At 39.1% G+C, this 14086-nt stretch overlaps 1 protein-coding gene across 2 annotated transcripts in view; it reads left to right on the plus strand.

The window, feature by feature from the left end:
* F5 (coagulation factor V) overlaps positions 1-14086 on the plus strand; it is an 85508-nt gene that overhangs the window by 30527 nt on the left and 40895 nt on the right. For both annotated transcript variants that reach the window (XM_022560158.3, XM_022560156.3), the window contains exons 4-7: positions 2457-2669; positions 4154-4297; positions 6913-7134; positions 8652-8817. In XM_022560158.3, coding sequence (XP_022415866.2) covers positions 2457-2669; positions 4154-4297; positions 6913-7134; positions 8652-8817 — 745 coding nt within the window. The remainder of the gene's footprint in view (positions 1-2456; positions 2670-4153; positions 4298-6912; positions 7135-8651; positions 8818-14086) is intronic.

The raw sequence follows: 14086 nt of genomic DNA on the forward strand, positions 1-14086 counted from the left end.
ACAGGGAGGAGGGAAGGGAAGAAAAGAAACTAACCATTTGTTTTCAAAAACTACAGTCACTTCAGTAAGAGTAGTTTCCACTGGCCCTTTACTCCATTATGTAAAACATTTTAGCCCTTTTTTCTGATCCTTATTTTCTACCCACATCTACAGTCTGATGGTCTTACCTTCCACCTCAAGAAATTTATTGACTGTTGTACTAAACAAAGATAACTGTATCCTAAAGAGAAATTCTGGCACCAGCGAGTGATGTGAAACTTTCACCTGATTAAATGAGGAATGCCTCAGAAGAAACCGCCCTTCCCACTTGCTATCTATGACAACGACCTCTGCCCTTCCTGACCTCGCTTGCTCCATCTCTTGCCACATCTTCTCTTTGTTGTTGAAAGCCCCACCCAACCCTCTGCACTGCTTTTACTCTTCAGCATCACAGTTCCCTTTCTTCAATAAGGAAGACCATTTCTATATCCTCCCCCGTCTCCCACCAGTAGGGAAAGTTGAATACACATGCAAGTGTTACTAGTGGGCCTTTGGGTACACAAAGGACCAAAGTAAGGCATGTAAACTTCAGACGGTAGATATATTTTATACAAGGACAATTAGACTGCATATAGGATAGACTCTAAGACTCTGGGGAAAGAGTTGGGATAATCAGATGGTGGAGATGTGATAAACTGATGAAACAGGGCTAAGGGTGGCATCAGGTGGAAAGAAGACATGAAATGCAGAGCAAAACAATATATAAACAGATCTGAGTGTTCTTATAACCACTTAAACCCATGCTAACAGGTGATTAAGTATAAGATATCTTACCTACAGACTGGGAGAAAATATTTGCAAACGATGTGGCCAACAAGGACTTAATCTCCAAAATGGGCAAACAGCTCATACAACTCAATAACGGCAACAACAAGAACAAAAAAACCAAACAACCCAATCAAAAAATGGACAGAAGACCTGAATAGACACTTCTATTCCAAAGAAGACATACAAGATGGTCAATAGGCACATGAAAAGATGCTCAACATTGCTAATTATTAGAGAAATGCAAATCAAAACTACAATGAGATATCACCTCACACCAGTCAGAATGGCATCATTTAAAAGCCTACAAATAACAAATGCTGAAGAGGGTGTGGAGAAAAGGAAACCCTCCTACACTGTTGGTGGGAACATAAATTGGTGCAGCCACTATGGAAACAGAATGGAGGTTCCTCAAAAAACTAAAAATAGGGCTTCCCTGGTGGCGCAGTGATTGGGAGTCTGCCTACCGATGCAGGGGACACGGGTTCGTGCCCCGGTCCGGGAGGATCCCACATGCCACGGAGTGGCTGGGCCCGTGAGCCATGGCCACTGAGCCTGCGTGTCCGGAGCCTGTGCTCCACAGCAGGAGAGGCCACAGCAGTAAGAGGCAAAAAGAGAGTTGCCATATGATCCAGCAATCCCACTCCTGGGCATATATCTGGACAAAATTCTAATCTGAAAAGATACACACACCCCAATGTTCATACCAGCACTATTTACAATAGCCAAGACATGGAAGCAACCTAAATGTCCATTGACAGATGAATGGATAAAGAAGATGTGGTATATATATACAATGGAACACTACTCAGCCATAAAAAGGATGAAATAATACCATTTGTAGCAACATGGATGGACCTAGAGATTATCATACTAAGTGAAGTAAGTCAGACAGAGAAAGCCAAATATCATATGATATCACTTACATGTGGAATTTGAAATATGACACAAATGAACTTATTTACAAAACAGAAACTGACTCACAGACATAGAAAGCAAACTTATGGTTACCAAAGGGGAAAGGAGATAGAAGAGGGATAAATTAGGTGTTTGGGATTAGCAGATACAAACTGCTATATATAAAATAGATAAGCAACAAGCTCCTACTGTATAGCACAGGGAACTATAGTCAATATCCTGTAATAAATGATAATGGAAAATAATATATAAAAGAAGATACAGATATAGCTATATAATTGAATCACTTTGCTGTATATCAGAAACTAACACAACACTGTAAATCAACTGTACTTCAATAAAAAATTTAAAAATGAAAAAAAATGTCTTGTCATACATCACAGAGAAGATTTAACCCATCTTCATATTCTGAGATGATTTTCTGGTCAAAGGTGATTCACTTATCTGATTATATTTAAATAATAATTATTTAGATACTCTGGAAACTTAACTTGCTAAACTTTAAATAATGTACTAGTAACATTTCTTGTTCACTTCAGATCACCATGGATCAAAGCCTTTATAATTACATAGACATAGAAGTGGATATATGTGAATCTTTCCAAATAATGAAGGCTTCCTATAGAAAGGCATATATATCTTCATAGAGAACTTATGTTCCCCCAGACTTGAGAGTGATGAAAAAGTTGTTCTCAGAAACTATCCAGATGTTTTCAAAGCTTTTACGTCTCCAGGTGCTTCTTACCCTGACCACACATTCCCTGTGGAGAGGATGGATGATTCTGTAGCTCCGGGCCAAGAATATACCTATGAGTGGAATATCAGTGAGGACAGTGGGCCCACCCACGATGACCCTCCATGCCTCACATATATCTATTACTCCTATGAAAATCTGGTACACGACTTCAACTCTGGACTGATTGGACCTCTGCTTATTTGTAAGAAAGGTAAAAAAAAAAAAAAATCAAAAGAGCAAAGATGTTGGATTGGTAAAGATACTATAATGGAATGAGGCTTGGGAGTGTCTTGGTATCTTTTCGTAAATCAAGCAGAGAAGGGTGCAGAAATCAGATCATCATTTGACACTGATATTTGAGGATTTGCAATCTTCCTCTGTTTCTTAAACCCCTCCTTCCTCTCGGTCCTGGGAGTCTCTCCCAAGTAAATCTCTGTCTGAGAGTGTGTTCTGCTGCCATGCCCATATGATCCGTAACATTTACCTCAAGGCCAAGTCTTTTTGAAAGTATACAGCAGTCCGTACTCTGCTGAGAGTACTTGGAAAGAACTTTGAGTAATATATCTGAGGTTTGGGTTGGTAATTTGGTCTATAAATACACAAAACTCCAGGTTCCTTTCTTGTAAACAAGCTGAACACTTTGAGTGGTAGGTTTCAAACACACTCAACTCACTTTATAAGAAATTTCATTGGCTGGGATTCTTAGGAGCAAGCTTGGACTTTTATTTTACCCCAAACAAATTCATCCCATCTTTCATTAAAACAAACAACCACAACAAACTGCACTGTGGGAGATAATGTGATGGATTCACCATCTGTCTATACATACATGCATACCATACCTACATACATTCCTAATTCATTTATTCACTATACAAATACATATTTTCATTGCCTGGTATAGAAGATACTGTGATGACACCGAAAAAATTTTAAACTTATAAAAGTCTCTTCTTTCATTTTACTATCAGGTGCATTTTTTACTCATGAGAGTGGGTTAATCTTGACCCTCTCAACCAATTCTCTAGCGTCCCATTACATGTACTAGCAAGATGGCTATATTAAACTTGGAGTGTGATGCGTTTACCAAAAGAGCTACGGTACCTATGCATTAACTTATTTTCTTTAATATAAATTTCTTTATTTCTTTTTGGCTGTGTTGGGTCTTTGTTGCTGTGCACAGGCTTTTTCTAGTTGGCGGCGAGCGGGGGCTACTCTTCATTGTGGTGCGCAGGCTCTAGAGTGCAGGCTCAGTAGTTGTGGTGCATGGGCTTAGTTGCTCCACGACATGTGGGATCTTCCCAGACCAGGGCTCGAACCCGTGTCCCCTGCATCAGCAGGTGGATTCTTAATCACTGCACCACCAGGTAAGTCCCTGCATTGACTTACTGACACTGGAAGAAATGGATACTTTTACTAAAGCCTTGACAGTCACCAAATGTTTTCTCTCTGTGCCAGATCAAATTTACTTTTAAAGCCCCATTCCTCAAGGCTATCAGGTGCCAGAAAAAAACAAGGTGGCACCAGGATTTTAATAAGCCTTCAATCATTATTACTTGATAGATGCTATTTTTATAAGAACACTTTACAGTTGACATCATTATGATTGGCTGCTTCTCTTAAACTCTGTTATCTAGGAATAGCTAATGAGAGCCTTCTATCTGGGATGCTATTAAAAGTATGTCTTTTTCACAGGCACCCTAACTGAGGATGGGATACAGAAGATGTTTGACAAGCAACACGTACTGATGTTTGCTGTGTTTGATGAAAGTAAAAGCTGGAACCAGACATCATCCCTAATGTACACAGTCAATGGCTATGTGAATGGGACAATGCCAGGTAACACGTGGGCTGTGCACTATCCAAAAATAGTTGAAGCACTGATCCCGTTGTCTTCCTAAAGGCACTAGGGTAGTTGACCATACTCTATTTATTAACTCCTAATCTGAAAGGTAATGTAATCTAATTCAGTGGTTCTCAAGATTTAATCTTTTTTTTTTGCTTTTTTTAACTAACAAGTACAACAGACAAATTAGAAGCTACCTAAGAGAAGGAGTGTGCAGTCTTATTACATGTAGTGCTCTGAGCAGGTTTCACCTTGGCCTACATCTCCAGGAAGACATCCAGGATATCAGTTTAGTCTCCTTCAGTGAGTTATGTGGTCCCTGCTGCATGGTGACCATGTTTTCTTCCAGAGAGGAAGCCCTACAAAACAGAGTTCAAGGCCAGTCCTCAGCAGGAAGGGTCAGCAGGAAGAATGCAATGAAGACATTTACAGTGAAGATGAACAGGAGATTAGGAGAAATATCCAACATACAACAATACTACTAGCATTTCAAAAGATGATGGATGAGTAATATTCAGTGGCATATGGGATGTTTTTCTCTTTTCATTTACATGTAGACTCTTGTGAAAAAGCAAAATCATAACAGTTGTTAAGAGAAAAAAAAAAACTGATCCCCACCTAAACCACTTCTACTTCTCTCTGACAGAAAAGACCTAGAACCAAAGATCCTGTGGGGGAAAAATGGGGAAAATGAAAATATTACTTTATTAAATAAACTATGCTTCAAAACACTAAGTTTCTCAGAGGCTGCTTTCTATATCTGAAAATCACAAATGGCTTCTCTTACTAAAAATAAAACTTGTCAAGAGTTGAGGTCTGGACATTGCTTTTAAGTTGTATTCCGTTTCATTTGATTCTATCTTCCCACCCAGGTCATTACAAATATACTAAGATGACCCTGGGTTTTTGTTTTGTTTTTTTTTTGCGGTACGCGGGCCTCTCACTGTTGTGGCCTCTCCCGTTGCGGAGCACAGGCTGTGGATGCGCAGGCTCAGCGGCCATGGCTCACGGACCCAGCCGCTCCCGCGGCATGTGGGATCTTCCCGGACCGGGGCACGAACCCGTGTCCCCTGCATCGGCAGGCGGACTCTGAACCACTGCGCCACCAGGGAAGCGTGACCCTGGGTTTTGATTCAGAGTTTAAAAACTTAGTTAACTGAGTGAGCACATCTGAGTTCACACCTTGCTCACTTCTCTACCTTAGTGTGGCTTTTAGCAGTTAGTTGTTTCAACGTGCTTTCGTAAAAAAATGGGTTAATCATCTATCCTGGTGCAGAGGGTGTTTAAGAAGTTTTTTACAGATAACATAGCATGTTATCTACTATGGGCCTTAGAGGGGAGTGGTCAAAAGAGAAATTGTATCTGTTTCCTGGCAAAGTAAATCATCCGTCTAAATATAGAGAAGGAGAAGCCAAAATAACCCATATGAAAAAATAAAAATTAATAACTCTATCAGGGCATAGAATTTATGAATTTATAGTTGAAAAAGACAGAGTAGCTGGGGTCAAAAGTAGCTGGTAGTAGAAACTGAGAAAAGTTAATGCTTGTAAAACTGCCTTATGGGGCAGTATAAATTGAATGAATATGATAAACACTAATACAGATGTATGAAATGCTCAACCCAATATATGCATTGATTGGAGGCAGACAAATTCTTCCACCAAAGCCTCCTACCTTCCAGCTTCTTGTTCTCACCTGTGATACTAGGAATTGGTCTTGTTACAATGGTCTGAACAAGACAAGCCCTTAGCCCCTCTTTGGGTAAGGGACTGATTCATGGCCCCACGGTCTAGTATGGAGTGATTATAGATCTGAAATTTAAAACCCAAGCCAAGGATAGAAGCCAGAGGTTGGAATCTCCCATAGAGCAAATCAGCATTTTCTGAGTCACTGTGGGAGCAAGAAGGAGCCAGACAGCTTTTGTATTCAGTTCTCATTACTCCATCCATGAAACGCTCCCAGTGACCCAGTACACTGAGGATTTGTCCACTGCATTTTAAGGAGATCCTATAACCCACACAGTAATTCACTGCCTTGTCATTAAAACAATCAACCAGTGGGCAAAGAAACAGTATAAAATCCTTAAAGCATCTTCACATCTTCTTCCTGTTAGGATCAAGCCCTTTTAGGATTAGAGGTTTAGGCCCTTAAACTCAGCCCTGTTGGAGGCTCTGGCAACTCCCTCCAGCTGAGTCCAGATTGGTACTAGAGTGACCAACTACTCAGGCCTGCCCAGGACTTTCTCAGTTCTAACACTGAAAATCCTGCCTCCTGGGAAACCCCTCAGTCCTCGGTAAACCAGGATGGTTGGTCACCTACTTTCTTCTCTCCTTGGCCTTAGCAATCCCTGTGTTTCTAAACTAATGTCCCCCCTCTCTGGGCTCTATAATACCACTTATTGCAATGAGTTGTGACTGCTTGTTTGCCCACCACTCGGATGTCTGCTTTTCTAGGGCAGGAATGAAAATGGGAGTGTCTATACCCCCAGAATCTTGCACAATGCCTGATGCAAAGCAGGCACTCAATACGTATCTGGTGAGTGAATTTGTTATCACAGACTGCTGACTGACTGTTTTGGCCCCCATCTCTCTCTCTCTCTCTCCCTCAGATATAACAGTTTGTGCCCATGACCACATCAGTTGGCATCTGATTGGAATGAGCTCTGGGCCAGAACTGTTCTCCATTCATTTCAACGGCCAGGTCCTGGAGCAGAGCCGTCATAAGATCTCAGCCATCACTCTCGTCAGTGCTACGTCCACAACTGCAAACATGACCGTGAGCCTAGAGGGAAAGTGGATCATATCTTCGCTCATCCCAAAACATTTTCAAGGCAAGAAATTCTTTCAACAGTCTTGCTTACAAATGTAGGATCCTTTCGTCCTAGGCACTAAATCCCTCATTTTCCTTTGCTCTTGCAAGCCACCCACACTCCAGACATACATTCCTTAGTCCTTGAGAACAGAATATAGATACTTTGCTCTTAGACTTATAGCTCGTTAGTTGGGGATGGAGGAAGTAGAGAAATTGACAAAGACTTTTTAAAGTGATGCAAAAGCTGAAGAGGTCTCTACTTCCTTAAAAGGAGAAAGGAGGAAGGAAACAAAAACATACATAGAGATATTCTTTCTTGGGCTATTTAATATGCAGCTAAAGGAAAAGAACTAGGTGTTGGAACTGGTCAAACTTCTGTAAATTTATAGAAGCACCAAGTTACAGAAAGTGTAAAAGTTTTAACATGAAAAAATTGTCTTTCATAACAAGATGAGCACAGAGCCTGACCCAAAGAGGAACTCAGTGGATGTGTGTTGAATAGAAAAAACACAGTATCTAACCAGCTGAGGGGTGAGCTTTAAAGAACATCAGTGAATTCTAGTGGGGGAAAAAATCAGCCTAGGTTGTTATATGGTATCAGGTAAACAAAATAACTAACGGTCTATTACACACTGTTGCTTTAAAACAGTTAGGAGGAGGGTTCCTGTAAATATAAGTAAATATCACTATAGGAAATCATTGTGTTACCAAAATAATGTGTATAAAAGCACGAAATAGGGCCTCCTTGGTGGCCCAGTGGTTGAGAGTCCGCCTGCCGATGCAGGGGACATGGGTTCGTGCCCCGGTCAGGGAAGATCCCACATGCCGCGGAGCAGCTGGGCCCGTGAGCCATGGCCGCTGAGCCTACGTGTCCAGAGCCCGTGCTCTGCAACAGGAGAGGCCACAACAGTGAGAGGCCCGTGTACCGCAAAAATAAATAAATAATTAATTAAAAAGCAAGAAATATAAAAAAGAGACACTTTATGGGATCATTTCATTTTTTGTTCACACTAAGCAGTCAAAATTATATTTGAAGTAATGAAATTGTCACAATATCCCTGGAAGATAGAGCCCCAAATACTAATGAAACAATAGCAAAACTAACATTATTGAAGTTAAGTGCTTTCTGTATTATCTTATTTAATTTTTAAGAACAATTTCATACAGTGCATACTAGTAATATCTTCGTTTTACAAATAAAAGGAAGAGGTTATAGGAAATATGAGAAATCGACATGACCTAAGTCATAAGGTTTTAAGGATCTGGAAATTTCAAGAAATTTTCCTCCCTGTTAAGAAACAAAGGATAGCTTTCCAAGTTATTCCCCTAATTCATCCTCTCTTTCCCTTGCTTTTTTATTCTTGCTCCTTCTGCAGTGTATTAAAAGAGCTTCAAACCAAAATGTTCAAAAGTTGCCTGAGCATTACTTTCACTGTTATTATTGAAAACTTCCACAAATTTATTTTAAAGAGGTACATTTTATCAGCCTTAATTTCTTCTCTCAAATTCTTTCATTGTCTTTATGTCCTAACTCAGCTGGGATGCAGGCTTACATAGACATTAAAAACTGTGCAAGGAAAACCAGGAATCCTAAGAAACTAACTCGAGACCAGAGGCGGCATGTTAAGAGATGGGAATACTTCATTGCTGCAGAGGAAGTCATTTGGGACTATGCACCTATAATACCAGCAAACATGGACAAGTGAGTTTGAGGGGTTCTTCCTACCGTGCAGATTCCAGACATTTTCCATAGGGTCCTAGATGCATGGGGTGAAAGGTCATGAGTTGACAGCTTTCATGGTAATACATGTATTGGATCTCATTCAGGTTTTCTTTTCCAAAACAATCTGAGATTACTCCAAACTCACCAAGAGAACTCAGAAAAATAATAATAATAGTAGTAGTAACAACAGCAATAATAATAGCAGCTACCACTTCTTGAATGCTTCCTTTTGCCAAGCACTGTGTTAAACCTTTCTAAGAGCTTTGCTTTAATGCCGCAAGTTAGAAACAGCTTTTATTTATTTCGTAAATTAGGAAATGGGAGAGTGGGATTAAGAAAGCTGGAAATTCAAATAGCTCTTAAACACTTGAAAAATACTCAAGCTCACTCACAGTAAGAGAAATATGTAAATTAAACTTCTCTCAAATACTGTTTTTCACCTATGAGACTCACAAGTTTAGATGACATAATGTATTGGCAAGGCTGCGGGAAACAAGCTCTATCATGTATTGCTGGTGGAAGAGCGAATTGGAAAAGCCATTCTAGAGGATAATTTGGCAATGTGTATTAAAATTATAAATGCATATATTTTTTGATCCAGCAATCTCACTCTGGGAATTTACTATATAGATACACTTGCTTACAGGTGAAATGGTATGTGTACAGGATGTTCACTGCTGCACTGTTGTAGCAAAAGATTGGAAACAACCCATAATGTCCATCAATAGGAAATTAATAAGTTATGGTACATCCATACAATGGAATACTATGCATCTGTTTTAAAGAGGATGCAAAAACTCTCTCTGTACTACTAATATAAAAAGTTCTCCAAGAGATATTTTTAAATTAAAAAGTCAAGGGAGCAAGAAGGTAGAATAGCAGATTCCCCCACTTGTATTCCCCCACAGCAGTGATAATTTGGCAGCCATCCACAAACAGAAGTGCCTTTGTGAGAGCTTTGGGATCAAAGTAGGAACTTGCAAAATCCCAGTGGAAGTCAAGACCAAGGAGGACTGTTTTGAGAAGGCAAGTCCATGCTCAGATGGTTGGTTCACTAACTAATTCAGTTACAAACCTGGAAATAGCCTCCTCCCCTTATGGACTCAGCTACAGACCCACTTAACCTTGGTCCTGCCACTAGCACCATTTGATAAGGAACCCAGGAGGAGTCACGCCTGTCCATGACCCTGGAGGCTGACCTGCAGACCTCAGTTTGACTGTGGATCTTGAAGCAGCCCTGTAGCTAATTCAATCTTTCTCCCAGCCATGATCCAGGAGTAGTCTTGCCTGCCCAGGAACCTGTTGGGGGTTACATCCACTCATGCCCCTGGTGACTGGCCTGCAGACCTTGGTCCCATTACAGATCTTGAAATGGCCCTGTTACCTAGTTCCATACCTCAAAACTGCAGTTGAGGAGCAGTTTTGCCAACTCAGGGACTCACCAAGTGAGACACTGGGAGCCCTCCAAAGGGCCAGATGGGAGCCACTCCCATCTACACACTTGATAACAGGCCTACCATTTGCAAACCCAATTGTGGACCTTGAAGTAGACTGTTATCCCAGTGCCAGCTCTACTGACCAAGGTCCTGAAGGCAGTTCCATTTTCCCAGGGACCAGACAGGGTCTATGCCCACCTGAGCCCCCGGTAAAAGGCCTTCCAACCACAGATGCTGCTGCAGGCCCAGCAGCAACCACATGATCTTGTTCCAACCTCACTCAACTGTGATCCCAGAGGCAATTCCATCAGCCTGCAGACCTGACAAGAGGTTTTTACCTGCCAAAACCTGTCTGTAAAGATTGGAAGGGGGTGTTTGCTCCTTCAAATGCACAAACACTAACACAAAGCTACACAAATCACAAAGAATCAGGCAATATGACACCACCAAAGGAAACTAATAAAGCTCCAGTAACCAGCGTGAAAGAAATAGAGATCTACAAATTGCCTGACAAAGAATTAAAAATAATCATCTTAAAGAAGCTCAATGAGGTACAAGATAACACAGATAGGTAATCAAATGAAATCAGGAAAACAATAAATGACCAAAATAAGAAATTTAATAAAGAAAGAGAAACCATAAAAAAATAACCAAACAGAAATTCTAGAGCTGAAGAATACAATAACAGAACTGAAAATATTCAATAGAGAGCTTCAATAGCAGACTTATCACTTTAGCTTTAAGGACACCTATAGATTAATGGATACGTGTATATGTATGGCTGAGTCGATTTGCTGTGCATCTGAAGCTATCGCAATATTGTTAATCAGCTATACTCCAACATAAAATAAAAAGTTATAAAAAAAAGTGAAGGGGTAAAAAAGACAAGGTCACTATATAATGATAGAGGGGTCAATTAATCAAGATACTATAAAATTATAAATATATATGCACCCAAGTTTAGAAAACCTAAATATATGAAGCAAATATTAACGGAACTACAGAGAAAAATAGACAGCAATACAATAATAGTAGGGGACTTTAATACCACACTTTAATCAATGGATAAATGATCCAGACATAAAATCAATAAGGAAGCAGTGGAATTGAATAACACTGTAGAACAAGTGTACCTAACAGACATATAAAGAACATTACATCCAAATAAAGAACATTCCATTGAACAACAGCAGAATACATATTCTTCTCAAGTGCACGTGGAATATTCTCTAGGATTCTTTATAACATATTAGTCCACAAAACAAGTTTTAACAATTTCAGAATATTAAAATAATATCAAGTATATTTTCTCACCATAATGTTATGAAACTACAAATCAGTAACAGAAGAAAACTGAAAAATTCACAAATATGTGGATTAAATAACAGTCTCCTGAACAACCAATGAATCAAAGAAGAAATCAAATAGGAAATCAAAATATATCTTGAGACAAATGAAAACAGAAATACAACATACTAAAATTTATAGAATATAGCAAAAGCGGTTGTAAGAGGGAAGTCTATAGTAATAAATGCCTACATTTAAAACAGAAGAAAGAGAGCCTCATGCACCAGAGAGCAGACAGCAGAAGCAAGAACTACAATCCTACAGCCTATGGAACAAAAACCACATTCACAGAAAGGTAGACAAAATGAAAAGGCAGAGGACTACGTACCAGATGAAGGAACAAGATAAAACCCCAGAAAAACAACCAAATGGAGATAGGCAACCTTCCAGAAAAAGAATTCAGAATAATGATAGTGAAGATGATCCAGTACCTCAGAAAAAGAATGGAGGCAAAGATCGAGAAGGTGCAAGAAATGTTTAACAAAGACCTAGAAGAATTAAAGAACATACACCTAGAAGAATTAAAGAACAAACAAACAGAGATGAACAATACAATAACTGAAATGAAAAATACACTAGAAGGAATCATTAGTAGAATAACTGAGGCAGAAGAACGGATAAGTGACCTGGAAGACAGAATGGTGGAATTCACTGCTGTGGAAAAGAATAAAGAAAAAACAATGAAAAGAAATGAAGACAGCCTAAGAGACCTCTGGGTCAACATTAAACATAACAACATTCGCATTATAGGAGTCCCCGAAGGAGAAGAGAGAGAGAAAGGACCAGAGAAAATATTTGAAGAGATTAGAGTCGAAAAATTCCCTAACATGGGAAAGGAAATAGCCACCCAAGTCCAGGAAGCGCAGAGAGTCCCATACAGGATAAACCCAAGGAGAAACATGCCGAGACACATAGTAATCAAATTGACAAAAATTAAAGACAAAGAAAAATTATTGAAAGCAACAAGGGAAAAATGACAAATAACATACAAGGGAACTCCCATAAGGTTAACAGCTGACTTCTCAGCAGAAACTCTACAAGCCAGAAGGGAGTGACATGATATATTTAAAGTGAGGAAAGGAAAGAACCTACAACCAAGATTACTCTACCCAGCAAGGATCTCATTCAGATTCGACAGAGAAATCAAAAGCTTTACAGACAAACAAAAGCTAAGAAAATTCAGCACCACCAAACCAGCTCTACAACCAATGCTAAAGGAACTTCTCTAAGTGGGAAACACAAGAAAACAAAAAGACCTACAAAAACAAACCCAAAACAATTAAGAAAATGGTAATAGGAACATACATATCAATAATTACCTTAAATGTGAATGGATTAAATGCCATAACCAAAAGACACAGGCTCACTGAATGGATACAAAAACAAGACATATATATATATGCTGTCTAAAAGAGACCCACTTCAGACCTAGGGACACATACAGACTGAAAATGAAGGGATGGAAAAGATATTCCATGCAAATGGAAATCAAAAGAAACCTGGAGTAGCAATACTCACATCAGATAAAATAGACTTTAAAATAAAGAATGTTACAAGAGACGAGGAAGGATACTACATAATGATCATGGGATCAATCCAAGAAGAAGATATAACAATTATAAATATATATGCAACCAACATAGGAGTACTTCAATACGTATATAAGGCAAATGCTAATAGCTATAAAAGAGGAAATCGAGAGTAACACAATAATATTGGGGGACTTTAACACCTCAATTACACCAATGGAGAGATCATCCAGACAGAAAATTAATAAGGAAACACGACCTTTAAATGACACAACAGACCAGATAGATTTAATTAATATTTATAGGACATTCTATCTGAAAACAGCAGATTACACTTTCTTCTCAAGTGCACATAGAACACTGTCTAGGATAGATCACATCTTGGGTCACAAATCAAGCCTTGGTAAATTTAAGAAAACTGAAATCATATCAAGCATCTTTTCCGACCACAATGCTATGAGATTAGAAATAAATTACAGGGAAAAAAATATAAAAACACAAACACATGGAGGCTAAACAAACGTTACTAAATAACCAAGACATCACTGAAGAAATCAAAGAGGGAATCAAAAAATACCTAGAGACAAATGACAATGAAAACATGATGATCCAAAACCTGTGGGATGCAGCAAAAGCATTTCTAAGAGGGAAGTTTATAGCAATACAGTCCTACCTCAAGAAACAAGAAAAATCTCAAATAAACAATCTAACCTTACACCTAAAGGAACTAGAGAAAGAAGGACAAACAAAACCCAAAGTTAGTAGAAGGAAAGAAATCATAAATATCTGAGAGAAATAAATGAAATAGAAACAAAGAGAACAACAGCAAAGGTCAATAAAACTAGAAGCTGGTTCTTTGAGAAGATAAACAAAATTGATGAATGTTAAGTCAGATGCATCAAGAAAAAGAGGGAGGGGAATCAAATCAATAAAATT

This window comes from Delphinapterus leucas, chromosome 1 (assembly GCF_059928025.1).
Source record: "Delphinapterus leucas isolate spDelLeu-1000000601 "Yukka" chromosome 1, BTC_Dleu_Yukka2, whole genome shotgun sequence".
In the NCBI taxonomy this organism is placed as follows: Eukaryota; Metazoa; Chordata; class Mammalia; order Artiodactyla; family Monodontidae; genus Delphinapterus; species Delphinapterus leucas.